Consider the following 14,599-nt stretch of genomic DNA (forward strand, 5'->3'; position numbering starts at 1 on the left):
TAGGTTATGCCCAATTTTATGTAGAGGTCATACCCAATTTTATGTAAAATGTATGTATAATTTTATATATATTTTATTTGAAATATATTTTTTGAAAATTTGTAAATGTATGTTGAGGCTCGAGTTCAGCTCGAACTCGGTGGGCTCGAGCTCGATAACAATTTTAGGCTCGAGATGAGGCTCGGCTCGAAATATTTAAATCAAGCTCGGCTCGGCTCGATGCCACCCCTACGTGCGCGATTCATGTGGATGATTTGCAAAATAGGTATGAAACCTAATTCCCCCATTTTTGCCTGAGCACATTACCTGACGTGATTCAAATGAAGAGGAGATCATTTTGGACTAACAGCCTAATTGGATGAATTGAGAAATGCGGGAGTAATTCATGTCTGCTTAATGTTTGGACTAACCTTGTCTCAATGTATTTGTTGCATCTAGGTGTATCTTCGTATGTCACCTCATCTCCAAAACTATTTCTTTTGATGTAAACAACCATTGAAGTCATGACTAGAATAGAAAACAACATAGGACTTTATAAGGCACTAGTCTATTTGTTTCTTGACAACATGTACCTCGACTCGACATTGTGGATATTTGTCTTCCTTCTAAAATAAGATATAATAATTTTATACGCATGTATCTTATCATAATGAAATCTCAGTTCGATCAAAAAAGTTTTAGCCTCGTAATAGTTGTGAGTTAATAACTCACCCAAAGAGAAAGTTTTTTTCCTCAACAAGAGTATATTTATCCATTGTTTTTCTAACATGCTACATATTGTCTTGATATGGAACAAACTCATAAGAAACTTTAGCTTAGAAAATCTCTAACAACTAAGAAACAACTCTCTATTGGCATCCACCAACAAGTATATAAACCTATAGTTGCCACTTATTCCATGTCCCAATAAACCTCCATGCCCTAGTTGACAATCACTGGCAAATGTCTATTTTATTTGCATGTCATGGATGAGACGATGGATTCCATCATGTATAAAGCCGTTGTTCCCCACTCGATGGTCAATCTAGGCTTTAGAAGGTTGTCTTTGACAAGTACCCTAGTGAACCCTTCTCCATAAAACGTCCATCGAGTATAACTGGATGACATCCCATGTCTATACAAGTGGTCCTCTACTTGGCAAACAATGGTCCTCTACTTGGCAAACAACCTAAAAAATCTTATTAACACATACTTTGTAAGGTAATCATCTTATTATTTCAAGCAAATCACAATTTTGTTATACATCCCTTCTGCTACTATCAACAAATTCCATTGTTAGTGGAGAATGGAGGAGAGTCACTCTTTTTGGAATAATAAAGCTTCTTATTAAAATCAAATGAGATGAATAAATCACCCTTTTCATATATAGCTTGGTTTTAAATAAAGAAATCTAAATTTAATAATAAAAAAAGGCATTTTAATAAGGAGCAAAATTAACTTTGTACTTTGAGACATCTCTTAGAAAAAAGTAAGTCTCATACGCCCTTCATTCTTTGTTCTTCGAGGTTCCTCTATCGTCAGCCAACAACGCAAGCTTTCTCTATCTAAGAGAAAAAGTGACTTTCTTTTCTCCCCAAATCCCAATCTTACTCTCTTCTCTGCGAAATGGACTCTCTGCCCATCAATTGGGAAGCCTTGGATTCCCTTGTCATTGATTTCGCCAAATCTGAGAACCTCTTGGAGGATGCTTTATCCTCCCCTTCATCCTCTTCGTACCGATCGCGTGTTCTCATCCGTCATATCCGTCGGGCGCTCGAGGTAGGTGATATTGACGCCGCAATCGAGCTTCTCCACTCCCACGCGCCTAACTTACTCGAAGACCACCGCCTTCAGTTTCGGTTGCAGAAACAGGTAGTTCGGATTGTTACACATTGCTCTTTAACTTCTTGTTTTGGTCTAGTGATTGTTTTTTTTTTTTCTTTTTGGTCTGTGTAGAAATTTATTGAGCTTCTAAGGAGAGGAACGGCTAGTGATCGTGATGCTGCGATTGAATGTTTGAGGACTTCTCTCGCTCTTTGTGCCCTCAATGCCTATCCGGTATGTAAAAAGTTGTTGTACTTTTGTGTTTTGGACATGATTCTTCTTCCCTTTTAAGATGGAGGCGTGTTAGGATTGTAATCAAACGGGGAGAATCAATTTCTTCATAGCCATGGTAGTTAGGAAAGATTAGATTTTGTCGGGTTTCAGATTTTACCGATAAAGCCATACAATGATGGCATGTTATGAAGGGGAATGACGAATGACATTGACGTGACAATTATGGCATATGAACGAGTGATTCGAATCATCAGTGGGATTCGCAAGCATCTTGCTACAGAATTTTCTCCCCCATAAGAGATTCTCTACAGGAGATTTTTCTTGCGCATTATTTTCTGGCTCAGGGCCTGTTTGGAACCCACAGAAAAGAAAAGAAAAGAATAGGGGGAGAGAAAGTTATTTTCTGTTGTTTGGCAGCATAGAATCATTGAGAGAAAAGAAAATAATAGAGAAAATCACTTTTTCTCTTAGATAATAATTTTTCTCTCACAAAATGATGGAATTTGGGGAGAAAAGAAAATAAATAGAAACTTGAGAGAAAATCTTAATCATCAAAATTTTAAAATATTGCTAATTTTTTTTTTTCATTTTCCACGTGTATCCAAACAGAAGAAACTATATTTCTCTTCCATTTTCTCTCTCATTTACCATGGGCATCCAAATAAGACAAAAAAAAACTTTTTTTTCCAGTTTCTGTGTTCCAAGCATGGCCTTAATATCTTCATCAGTGAGAAGTAGGATTTTAACTCAAGCAAACTGGGATAGTGGGACAATTGATGGTAGCTGAAATAGACAGTTTTGCTTATTGCTGTCAACTGCTCCAGACATTAAAGAACAGTTAAGAAGCCTGCCTCCTCATTTTTCATCCAGAATCATACTGATGCACTTGCCCATTGAGTCTCTTATCATCTAAGTTTCTTGTGAGCAAATTCATCATGCAGATGGGATAAATCACAATTTTAATCCAAGTGGATATCTTCCTGTTTTGTGTTCATTTTTTTATCTTATATGGTTCTTGGCTCTTGAAACTCCTGATTCTGTTTTTATTTATTTGAAGGAAGCATATGAGGAGTTCAAGCATGTTCTACTTGCATTCATTTTTGACAAAGAAGATCAAACCTCTCCAGTAGCAAATGAGGTGAGTCCTATTATATAACTTCTTCCACTTTATTTCCTATTATTATTTTATAGGTTATTATTGTTACCTGTTTATTATGGAGGTTTCAAATACTTTTTCATGATGAATTTTGACCTTTTCTGTAGTTCATGTACATCAGTGAAACTTCCTAGTAATTGCATAAATCTAATAGGTTGGAGGCCAATTTCTCTCCTCCTTTTTTGTTTTGAGAAAGTGAATTAGAGGGGGATCAGATAGGATAAGGCTCAGGCCTGCTATAAGAGGAAGGGAGTTAACCATAGCAATTTCCTATGAGTAAGTTAAAGCATGAGTTTCTCCTCTTTTTCTGAATGGTTGCTGATGGAAGGTAAATGAAGCTAAATACAATATGAAAACTTTTGAAGCTAAATACATGCATATGCAAAAGCTGCTCAAGATTAAGGGGATGTTTGGAAAATGTATAGTTCCTCCTGGCACACAATTTGTTTGCCATGCACTCATACGACCTTGACATATTATGGGTAGGGGGAATTTGTTTAACAGTTTGCCAGTTTTTAGCTTTTGTTTTTATCAAAATTCTTGCCTATTCAAAGAAATCATTTTGGTGGTTTTTCTTGTTGAAACCAAATTCAAAGGAGAGTTGGAGACTGTACTTTGCAGTAAGCAACTTGGGTAAAGAATTCTACTTTAAGTCGCTGATGCATATTTAGCAAGTGGGACAGCTAGATAGTTAGAATGTTGATCATGCTTTCGAATCCAAGTAGCAAAGAGAATATGGTTTTCTGTGCCTTGGTAACTTCCTTGGTTAGTACCTGCAATGATTAAAAACTAACAAGAGCTTTGTAAAAGAATAACTTATTAGAGCTATCTCACCTTCCTTTTCTGGGTTATAAAATTTCTATACATTTCAGAAAAGACCTGTTACTTTTCTTGAAAATCAGGTGATCCAGGTTGCTGCCAATTCTCCATGCCAAAACAACTGAAAAATCAGTTCTCTTGGCTTTTAAGTAATGATGCAATGTGGTTACAATTTGGAACAACTTTTCAATTTGTGCACATCTTCCTTGAGTAAGAGTTGACCTTCTCAGTACAGTGGGAACAGTTAAGAGTCTCAGTACAGTGGGAACAGTTAAGAGTTGTTGAATGAGAAACTCTTAGCACTATTTATGTGGTCTTTTAACTTTGGGTGAGAAGTTGTAGCTTCAAGTCACCAAAACTCATATTTTTGGGTGTGAGTGATTAGAAAGTATGCTTCCAAGATGAATTGAGGGAATTCAGGAAGCACAACGAAGACAATGTCCCTGCAATACCCATACTACTGGAGAAAGGTGGTGGGTTGTGCTGTTGATGTCATCAAAGATCTACCCTGAGCTAGTGTCTGATAATACTGGACCTGAGGCAAACTATAGTGGCCAAAATTAGGTTAATAATTTCAGCAAGCACTATCATTCAATTTTACCTATAGAAACTTCAAGAAAGAAAAATCAGCCTAGTACTTTTCAAAAAAGAAAAGAAAAGAAGTCTTTTTCGGGAGTGGACTAAGAAGTCTTTTTCCTCCTTTGAGGGTACCTTTATCTGTGAAAGCTGGAGCAGTTTGGCAATGATGCACATTGGGACCAAGGTCCAAGTCATGCGGGAGTGGACTCCCCCTGAAGCTGGTTACCTAAAGTTGAATTTTGATGACTCTTCTCTCGGCAATCCTAGGATCGCTGGTTTTGGGGGAGTTATCTCGGATCCATCCGACAACTAGTGTTTCTCTTATGCCGGCCCATTAGGCATTTGTGACTCAACATTGGCTGAGCTCCATGGCCTCCTCAATGGGCTTCACGTTTTTAGAGACAATTGCAGTGGTCCCCTTCACATTGAAGGGGACTCGAAGGTGGTCATTGGCTAGTGCGAGTGTGCTTCCCCTTGCCCGTGGCGCCATTGGGGCATCTTTCGGGAGATTCTAGAAATCGCCTCACTATTCTCTTGTATTAGGTCTCACATCCCGAGATCCGCAAATTCGGCAGCAGATGTGCTTGCCAAGTAGGGAGTGACTCTGCAATCTCTTGTTGTTTGGGATTTGCTCCCTCTCCCTTTGTAATTTTTCTCTTGTTAATATAATTACATCTTCATAAAAAAAAAAAAAAAAAAAAAAAAAAAAAAACCTACTTTGAATTAAGAAAGCTCCCTAAGGATAGAGATACAAAGAATAATACATAAAACAAGCAAGAGACAAATGGAAAAAGAGGGGGCTCAAAAGGGAAGTGAAGTTCCAATTGTGAGTTGCTACTAGAGCTTCTTTAGTTCCAAAGTTTCGTCTCATGTAGAATAAGCTTGTGAGCAACTGGAACATGATGCAAATAACCATGATTTGATAGTTTACTGAGATATAGAGGGATATATAAGAAAAGGAAGGATATCCAAGAAACTTGAAATTTTCTCATTGGAAATGAAGGAGAAAATAAGACAGAAGGACTATCGATGCACTATTTTGGCCTACAAACTTTTTGAAACAAATGGACTGGTGAAGGCATTTGCCTGCCCATTTTATTGAAACACTTAGTAATGTCTGGAGCCATTATTGTGGCTGAAGCATTTATTGAGTGCACAATTGATATCAAAGTCTGATTTTTGTAAATGTTGAAAATTCAAATTGCACTTTGTTCTGTTGCTAGTGATTCTAGTGGATGAACAGTTCTCTCTGAGGGATTTCATTGAGAAGTTAGCCACGTTGTAGTTGAATATATTGTTAGAATATTTTCTTTCAGTGGTCAGAAAAGAAGAGACTGGAGATTGCTGGATTACTGGCTTCAGTTCTCAGAGCCCATTTACGCGCCTATGATCCCCTCTTATCAATGACTCTGAGGTATTTAATAAGGTGCCTCTCTCTCTCTCTCTCTCTCTCTTTTCTTGCATATGTTTTTTGCTTGCACACTCTTACTTACACTTCAAAAATCTGTAGCATACACAAAGGATTTTGCTTTGGTCAGGGGATCTCATCCCCTATATCAGATCTTACAGAGAGGTTGCTCCTTGAGGAACGTGATTCTCCTACAATTCCAGAAGAAATTCTGTATGAGGCACCTCCATTTGATGAAGTAGGTTGCACTTTTAACACTGTCTTAGTTCTTGAGCTTTCATGTTCTAACTTCTGTTACTCTGTATTCAGGTTGATATCCAAGCTCTTGCACATGCTGTGGAGCTAACGAGACAGGGTGCAGTTGATAGCTTAAAGTTTGCTAAAGGCGCTTTATTCCAGGCATTTCAGGTTTTTTGTAATTTTTTTTTTATTCATTTATATATTTGCAACTTCTGCAGGTGTATGTTGGAGATATATTGGTCTTTCTTTGAGCAAATGCTGTTATGTTTTTATATTTTCACAGAATGAATTATGTCGGATGAGACTGGATATACCTATGCTTGATGAGCTGGTTCGTGAATATTGTATCTATAGGGGAATTTTGGACAGTGGCCTTGCATCAAGTACAGGTGCAGCACTTTTTGTTGTTATTGAGATAGTTGCTATTCCATTTGAGGTTTATGTGCTTAACATGATGATAGCATTTCATTCAGAAAATTAGCATCCATTTCACTTGTGAATGCAATGAACCCTTCATTATTTTGTCATCGCTCGTCATACCAATTTTATGGCCTACATTTATCTATTTGTCCCACTTTTCTAAGCTGTTTATGATTAACACTTGGTTTCATTACTTCTCTATTAGATTTAACAATCATTGAGCCACTTGAATCTAGTTCTTCTAGAGATTGCTCATCTCTCAACATGGAATGTGGAACATGTAAATCTTCAGATGGCGAGATATCTGTTAACACTGAAACAGTGAGATCACACAGTAATGACTTTGAGTTGAGATTTGCTAGTGATATCATGAGCAATCAGGAAGATTGTAGCACAAGTGAACTACATGCGGAAAGTCCTTGTAGAAGGTCACAGAAGATCAGGAGCTATGCTACTACGGATGGGTCCCGCCGCAAGAGATGGAGAGGACGAGTTGAGAAGTCTGAAGTACCCTCTGATGTTTCCCTTGTGGACTGCAGTAAAAATGAGCTCCCTTTTAAGGAAGTTTGTGGAAATGCCGCAGAAGGGAAGCAGGTCTGTCAATCTGCATTAATCTTGTTAGGTATGGCAAAACATGTTTAATGAACTATAGTTATTAGTAATCAAGTTTCTGGCTTTGCAGGTATCATCAAATTTGTCAAATGCCAAGAACAGTCAGAAGTATGAGATAATACTAGAGATCAGGGAATTGGCTCGTAAAGGAATGGCTGCAGAGGTTGTGGATGAAGTAAATGCCACTGATCCTAACTTTTTTGTGCAAAATCCAGTTCTACTCTTCCAACTGAAACAGGTTAGAGTAACTGATTGTTTTTCTTTCTATTATGGTTCACTTTGCATTAAAACATAAATATGAAGGGAAGGGAAAGGAAAATGTCAAGCCTAAAGTTTACAAGGGAAGGGAGTTTACCCACAACAACATTCTGGCAGGAAACACCCTCTTTAGCTGAATACTGATTTTATTTATTTATTTTTATTTAATTGTATTAAGCACTGTATCTCATGTCCACTGATGAGACTTGAAGCCTAGACCTCAAACTACCCTAATGTGACCATCAAACCAAAGGCTCAATCTACTTCAGATACTGGTTCATATGCAAGAAGAGAAAAAAGTCAGGAACATGGAGATTATGCTTCTTGTTTCCTTAAATGGTTCTGTTCCATGAGGCAGTACTTTATAGTTTATAGGTAGCAGGAGGCTCTGTAATGACAGTATTGAGGCATGATTTAATTGTTTTTTAATAAGGGTGATAATAGTACATTCAAGTTTGAGTCTGATCAGCATTTTTCTGTTAGGTCGAATTTCTTAAATTAGTTAGTACTGGTGATCATACCGGGGCTTTGAAGATTGCTTCCTCCTACATGGCTCCTCTTGCAGCCAGCAATCCAGATTTGTTGAAACCGTTGAAAGAGACTTTGTTGACATTGCTGACGCCTAGTGGTGATGCACCATCCAAGGGTGTGCAATTATCAATTCTCGCAAGCTCCCTCCAGGTACTATTCTTGTTAAATTGGGTCCAAGGCCCTATCCCAAAATGACTAGTCAACTTAGGAAACCTCTTTCTCAACTAATAAACTCAAGATCTTTGTACTCACTAATCCATGTGGGACTATTCCTTAACACTCCCCCTCATGTGTAGACCATCTTTTGTGGCTCTACAAGTGGATAATTTAGGAGTAGGCCCTCTTTAGTGGCTCTACAAGTGGATATTTTTTAGGTGTAGACCCTCTTTTGTGGCTCTACAAGTAGATAGTTTTTAGGTACAGGCCACATATGGGTACCTACTCTGATACCATGTTAAATTAGATCCAAGGCCCTATCCCAAAATAACTAGTCAACTTAGGAACCTCTTTCCCAACTAATAAACTCAAAATCTTTATATTCACTAATCCATGTGGGACTATTCCTTGACATTTCTTATTCTGAGTTTATGGTGGGGGATACCCAACAAAGAAAGTTTTGCTAATATTTTCAAGGAAAATGTTTTTCACTGGGATCTCTTCTTGCAGGTGGCAATGGGTAGAAAGCTGGGGATAGAGGAACCACAACTGATGAAGATAATGAGAGCAACATTGCACACGCATAGTGAATGGTTCAGGCTGCAAATGTGCGATGACAAATTTGAAGGACTACTCAAGATTGATTGTTTGAAAGAAATTGATGCCCTTTTATGCATGGATGCTGCATCCAAGACAGACACAGACGCCTCCACCCACGGCTCTCAGATCACTGTATCCTCAACCAACCGGATCCCAAAAGACAGCAGCAGCCCTAACCAACTTTTACCTTCGGAAGCTATCTGTGATGAAACTGCAATTTTAAAGGTTATGGTGAGGCACCACTTCCTATAGCTTTCCATTAAAAAAAAAAGAAAAAAAAGAAAAAGAAAATAGCATAATTGTATTGCTGTAAAAAATGAATCTGTCATTTTTTTTTTGCTTCAATTGCTGCAGGAATTCCTTGCATTGCCAAGGGCTGATGCCATTCATCTTCTTGCACAGTTCAATGGAAATGCAGAGACCGTTATACAGCAAATATTCGCGTAAGCGTTACTTGTGTATACTGAGAAACCAAACACATCTCATTTGTTCATTTTTTATTCAAATTGTGCCATAGCCTTGGTTGTATTTACTGTTTTAAAACCATAATTACCACATCATGTACCATCCTTCATAACAATCACAAATCCTTGTCAGCTTGATTTTTTAATAAAATCACGAATAGTATATATTACATAGAAAGGATTCATCAATCCATGTTGAGGTCTCTTTCCCTCTTTTTCTTGTTGATGGGATATGGATTTTCTATCCTTTCTGCTGTCATGTGGCTTCCCCACAACGAAAGGATGGTAGGAAATCCCTCCTCGCTCTTTTGTGGGTGCATGGTAGGAACTCACTCAGGATCAAGGTAACTTTCTCAATCTTCTGCTTTATTATGGCACAGATCAGAACATGGTAAGAAATGGTAATCTCCTACCCAGAGTTGGCCTTGCTGATGTGAACTATCATTTTTTTTGTATGCAAAACTTGACAATATACCTTGTTAGGTCCTTCAGTTAAAAGGAAAGGCTAGTGTCTATTAGCAAGTTAACTTCAGCTTCTAGTTGCTCTGATCAGTTCCATACTGACACTTTCTTTGTGGAGGACAAGGCGACTGAAAAGGTGATACTTACCAGCGGAATTTCATCTTTTCCATTATCTTCTTATTTATTTTTGCCCTTTACATTTTCTTCTACCTTGCATCTGTGCTCTATCTCTGACATAGTTGATCCAATACGAAAAACTATTTGGTGCAAAATATGTGAAACGGTTATCTTAGCCGTCCGATCATGATCGGATGGTTGAGATAGCCGTTGATTGGACGGCTGAGACAGCGTTTCGCGTGTTTCATACTAAATGGTTTTTCGTATTGGATCAGCCCTCATATATTTCTTCTCATCTTCATTTGTACCCTCCAAATTGGTGTAAGTGTTTGTTCAAGAAGAATATCCAATCTAGCCAATGGCCAACATCATCAACTCCTTTGATAGCATAAATGTTGTTATTTGACAACTCCTTCCCTAGACCCTATTTGTTGCTATTAAACATTAACCATGTTTGATCTACACTTCGTGGAACACCAGATTTATGGTCATCCATCTAGAAAGCTTATTCTACTTGAAACACCAAAGCAAATGACTTGTCATTGCACCATGGGTGTGAGGTGTTAATAATACTTGCGCCAGCAGTTGTTCATGCAATTGACGGCAATACCCTCGTTTCAAAATTCTGGTACTCGCGCGTAAACCTTTCTTGGGCTGTTATAAATTAAAGAGAGGAGGAAAACTCCTCAATCTTTTCCCTTCTTCGTACTCCTCGAGATCTCCGATTGATGGCAGCAGAGCAACAAGGACAGATCAAATCCTTACGACTGGTGAGAGAACATCCCCTTGATTTTTTGGTCTTTCGAGTCTTTCGGTTTTAACTTTGTTTTCTTGTTTCATTTCGGTTCACCGGGTGGGGAGTGTCTTTTCTCTATTCAGCGTCCGTGAATATTTTTTTTCTTTGTTTTCTTGTTTTGCTAATGGATCTCAAAAAGGACAGGATCAAATCCTTACGACTGGTGAGAGAAGATCCCCTTGATGTTTCGGTCACTGAAGGCATAGAACTGGGATCTCCTTTAAGTGTTAAATCTTCTTGTTTTCCCCTTTGGATTCCTTTGTCCATCTTAACCTCTTCAACCACTTCAGTTCTGTGATCTTGCAGGGCCTCTACAATGAGACTCCATCTCTTCTTCTCCACTCTAGTGCCATATGGACCTTGTTCCCCTGCCACAACCCCCATGCCTTCAGTGAGAGGAGATGGTCAAATGTACTAACTACAACAATTTCCATTCACTGGTCCTTACTATCAATAGCCTGTGCCACCTAATATGCCTTACATTAATTCGTAGGCTTCAGTTTCTTAGCGAGAACTTCCAATACCAGCTGGTGTTGAACCACGAGGTGCTTTTCTTACCAAATCTTCCAATGCTAATGGTATGCTGATTAGACTAAAGAGTCTATCACCATCCATCCCTGGTTATTTTTCTGTATTATGTTTGATCAAAAGCTGCTTTGATGCTCTTTTTCATGACTTGAGACTAGGGTTTGATCTGTTCGAATTTGGGCCTAGGACAGATCGGTCAAAGTCACTAGATGGCCACAGGTCTTTGGGTTCATTGCCAGCTCCCACCTCTTCACCTCAATTGCTGATTACTATGGGTTCATTTGCCCATAACTTCTCGCCTTTAGCTGCTGGAGTGGTATGGTTTGTTTCTGCAAGTCATTTGGGCTTCTATTATTTTTATTTTAATTAGTTGAATGTTAACTTTTAGTTTTTTTTCATAGGGCCTCCCAGCAACAGATACCACTAAATGGTTATGGATCCAAAACAACCTCCTATGGTCGAATCTACAAACATGGGGTCGTGTATCAAGACATTGATTTTGGTGTCTAATCCTGGGTTGGCTATGAATGGCAAAAACTGCCTTGCAATTAATAAAAGTAGGAGAAGAGGGATTGGCTCTTGCTCACTGTGTAGTTGTAATGGAGTTCTTGATGTTTTTCCATTCTCCTGTGTGCACTCTCTTTAAATTATTAGTAGTACTTTGTATAGTTTTAGCTAGGTGGCATATTTTAAAGGTGTTCCAAACCTGTGACCAAAAGGAGGTATAGCGCTTCTCCTCCATAACGAGTACAGAGTGGCTGTACATTTCATTATGAGATATTTGCGGATCTCCCTACTAGCATTGTTCTGTGCAATTTAGGCCAAGTTTTTTATTTACAGTCCTTTGGTAAAACAATTGTTTAACTTTCCCATTTCAACTGAACTGGTGAAATTGGAACAGGGCCTTGAGATGCTGGAAAGGAAGGCCAGGTTCAAGTTAAATGAGAAAGGTAGTGAAGAACAATTAGAAGAGAAAAGATCACCACCTGCTACTTCATCATCTCCCTCTCTCCCTCTTCACTTCTAGTTTTATTTTCCACGCGCTTAGGATTTTACTGTATTTGTGTTCTTTTGGTATTTCCCCTCTCTGGGTTCATCTCTAGGAAAGTGTCATTCACTTGGGTTCCTGAAATCTTAAAGATGCATCTCTGTGAAAGGTTTTGTGGTAACAATAGAGACGACGATAAAAGAATCATAAGGTCAAAGGTTCACCAAAATCGCTTCACTGTTTTGCAGTCTTAAGGATGGGAACAACCCTTTCTACTAATCAAATTTTCTCTGATGCATTGGGGCTTGAGGAAGAAGGGAGACCATAACATAGCCTGTTGAAGCAGTAAACACTCATACTTGTTTGAACGAATCATGCATTATTCTGCTCATTCAAATCATCTGTTCAAGTAATTAGTTGCAATTTGAAATTGAAATGAAGTTTTTGTTCGAAACAGTTAGAGACAAAGAAATATGTTTTGGAACCAGTTGGATTTAAAGATCACCATCACCATCTGTCAGTAAAAGGCAGACTCAAATGCACAGAAACATAGTTGCTCATCTTTCAATGACCATAAATGAGTCAGTGGGCTGTCCCCTCACAAAATTCAATTGTAGGGTCATGTAGTGTGTCAAGTGCATGTGTTTAAAAAGGCACATCTATCTATTTCAAAGGCTCCACTCAATAATTTATAGTTGCTCAGGAGGGATTCAGTAATGCAGCACACAACCATACAAGTCTAAAGCCTGTTGAAGCAGTAAACAGTCATGCTTGTTTGAAAGAATCATGCATGATTCTGCTCAATGAAGTCAGCTGTTCAAACAATTAGTTGCAATTTTAAATTGAAATGAAGTAAGTTTTGTTCGAAACAATTGGAGACAGAAATATGCTGAACCTTGTGATCCTTACATTCTTGTATGAATTACTTTCTACAAATTGCAGTGCTATGATGAATCACCAGATTGTAAAGACCCGATCTTTTTTTTGGTTAGATTTAGTTGTGCTGTTTGATTGTTGGAGACTTCGTTTGTCAGTTGCTGATTTTTCCTCATAATATTGCCTCAGATGTCCAAGGGCCTCTAAGCCAAAGACTTGGATCCTAGATCCAAATCCTTCTGCTGATGGCAAAAGCGATGAATCTATAGCCACTGCACCAAGTGAGATATACAATCGATCAGACTTTGCCTCAGATTACAAGGATGCTAAGGTTTTCATAATTAAATCCTATAGTAAAGATGAGTATCACATATGCTGTTTAGGCAAGCATTCTTATTTGGCAAAGAAAATTAGATGCAACATATTGTGTGGCAAAGGAGAAAGATTCCCCCTGCCCAATCCTTCTTTTCTTCTTTACAGATACTCTCTTTTAAATTATTAGATTACTTAAAGATGCATCTCTTAAAAGTTTTTTTTGGTAACAGAGGTAAAAGAGCCATAAGGTCAATGGTTCACTCAAATCACTTCACCGGCGTCTCTGAGAGTTACAAGGTAATATTTCCTGTACTTTCTAGGTTTTGTAGATGTAATTGGAGCAAGTAACAAGGTTTTGCTTTTCTCCAAGAAAAAGAAGAGAAACATGGTTATATTTTGCAGTCTAAGGATGAAGAGTGAGATTAGCAAACGACCCTTTTATATTTAACAAATTTCCTCTAATGCATTGGGGCTTGCAGAAGAATTTCGACGTTGGTGCCATTACTCCTGTGCTGCAATGGCTTACATAAATCCCGAGGAAGGGGGACCAGAACGTAGGAGTGTATCTCCTGAAAACAGAACTGGTGACCATCATCCAGGCCAATCATCTGTGATGTTGTCAGCAAACTAACTAGTTGTGGTGAATGGAGGACTCTAACATATCTATTATGAAATTAATGTCCAAGCTGACTACTTATCAAGAGTCAAAATTTAGTTTCAAAGTGAGAGAGTGCTTGGGTGTGCAACTACACTTGGAGAATGATTTGGAACAAGAAATAACTTAAACAAAAGAAAATCAAACATTAAAAAAATAACCGTTTTGCCTAAAAATGACCTTTTATCCTCTATTTAAAATCAATCAAATAATTGCTCAAAATGTGAACAATATTGAAAAATCTTTGTTTTGAGCAATTGTTTACAACAACAGGTCATATAGAAGTTTTGGAGACCTACAATGGTCAGATCGAAGCTAGAAATCTTCCTCTACAATAATTGTTTGTTTCATCGTTGTTAGGTAGTTTGACATTCAAACATTGTGAACATACATTTGAATGGTCTCCATTCCTCATCACTTCCTTTTGCTTTCATCCATTAAAATATTTAAAGGGTCGTGCAAGTGATTGCTTGAATGATAATTTTTCTAATTTCTTGAATTGAATGTTTGAACAGTTGAAATATGTTGTTTGAACAATATACTTCCATCAAACTCAACTTTTTGTTTCTTCTAGTCTTTGAA

The 14,599-nt window shown here is 38.0% G+C and overlaps 1 protein-coding gene across 7 annotated transcripts; it reads left to right on the forward strand.

The window, feature by feature from the left end:
- The first annotated feature begins 1,569 nt into the window (after positions 1 to 1,569).
- Positions 1,570 to 14,189, forward strand: LOC137936322 (uncharacterized). 7 transcript variants are annotated; one of them, XM_068780912.1, is made up of 15 exons: positions 1,570 to 1,851; positions 1,936 to 2,037; positions 3,095 to 3,175; positions 5,908 to 6,017; positions 6,102 to 6,237; positions 6,309 to 6,407; positions 6,523 to 6,628; positions 6,865 to 7,253; positions 7,342 to 7,509; positions 8,013 to 8,210; positions 8,727 to 9,047; positions 9,171 to 9,259; positions 13,237 to 13,328; positions 13,593 to 13,659; positions 13,842 to 14,189. In XM_068780912.1, exons 1-14 carry the CDS (start codon positions 1,606 to 1,608, stop codon positions 13,607 to 13,609), a joined length of 2,154 nt encoding a protein of 717 aa, XP_068637013.1. In that variant the 5' UTR covers positions 1,570 to 1,605; the 3' UTR covers positions 13,610 to 13,659; positions 13,842 to 14,189. The 7 variants fall into 7 exon arrangements, with proteins under 7 accessions (XP_068637013.1, XP_068637011.1, XP_068637010.1 ...); XM_068780910.1 differs by having other exon boundaries at positions 13,237 to 13,378; positions 13,842 to 13,853; XM_068780909.1 differs by having other exon boundaries at positions 13,237 to 13,659.
- The last annotated feature ends 410 nt before the right edge of the window (positions 14,190 to 14,599 follow it).

Source organism: Aristolochia californica, unplaced genomic scaffold (assembly GCF_029961685.1).
Source record: "Aristolochia californica isolate CCGP_79_NKW_82.1479 unplaced genomic scaffold, dmAriCali1.0.hap1 SCAF_7, whole genome shotgun sequence".
NCBI classification, from domain to species: Eukaryota; Viridiplantae; Streptophyta; class Magnoliopsida; order Piperales; family Aristolochiaceae; genus Aristolochia; species Aristolochia californica.

What these genes read in the sequence shown, in the direction of transcription:
- LOC137936322 (XM_068780909.1), top strand. Translation starts at nt 1,606, where the DNA reads ATGGACTCTCTGCCCATCAATTGGGAAGCCTTGGATTCCCTTGTCATT. An exon ending in AGGCACCTCCATTTGATGAA is followed by an intron (nt 6,238 to 6,308) that starts GTAGGTTGCACT and finishes CTCTGTATTCAG; the next exon opens with GTTGATATCCAAGCTCTTGC. An exon ending in CTGCAATTTTAAAGGTTATG is followed by an intron (nt 9,048 to 9,170) that starts GTGAGGCACCAC and finishes CAATTGCTGCAG; the next exon opens with GAATTCCTTGCATTGCCAAG.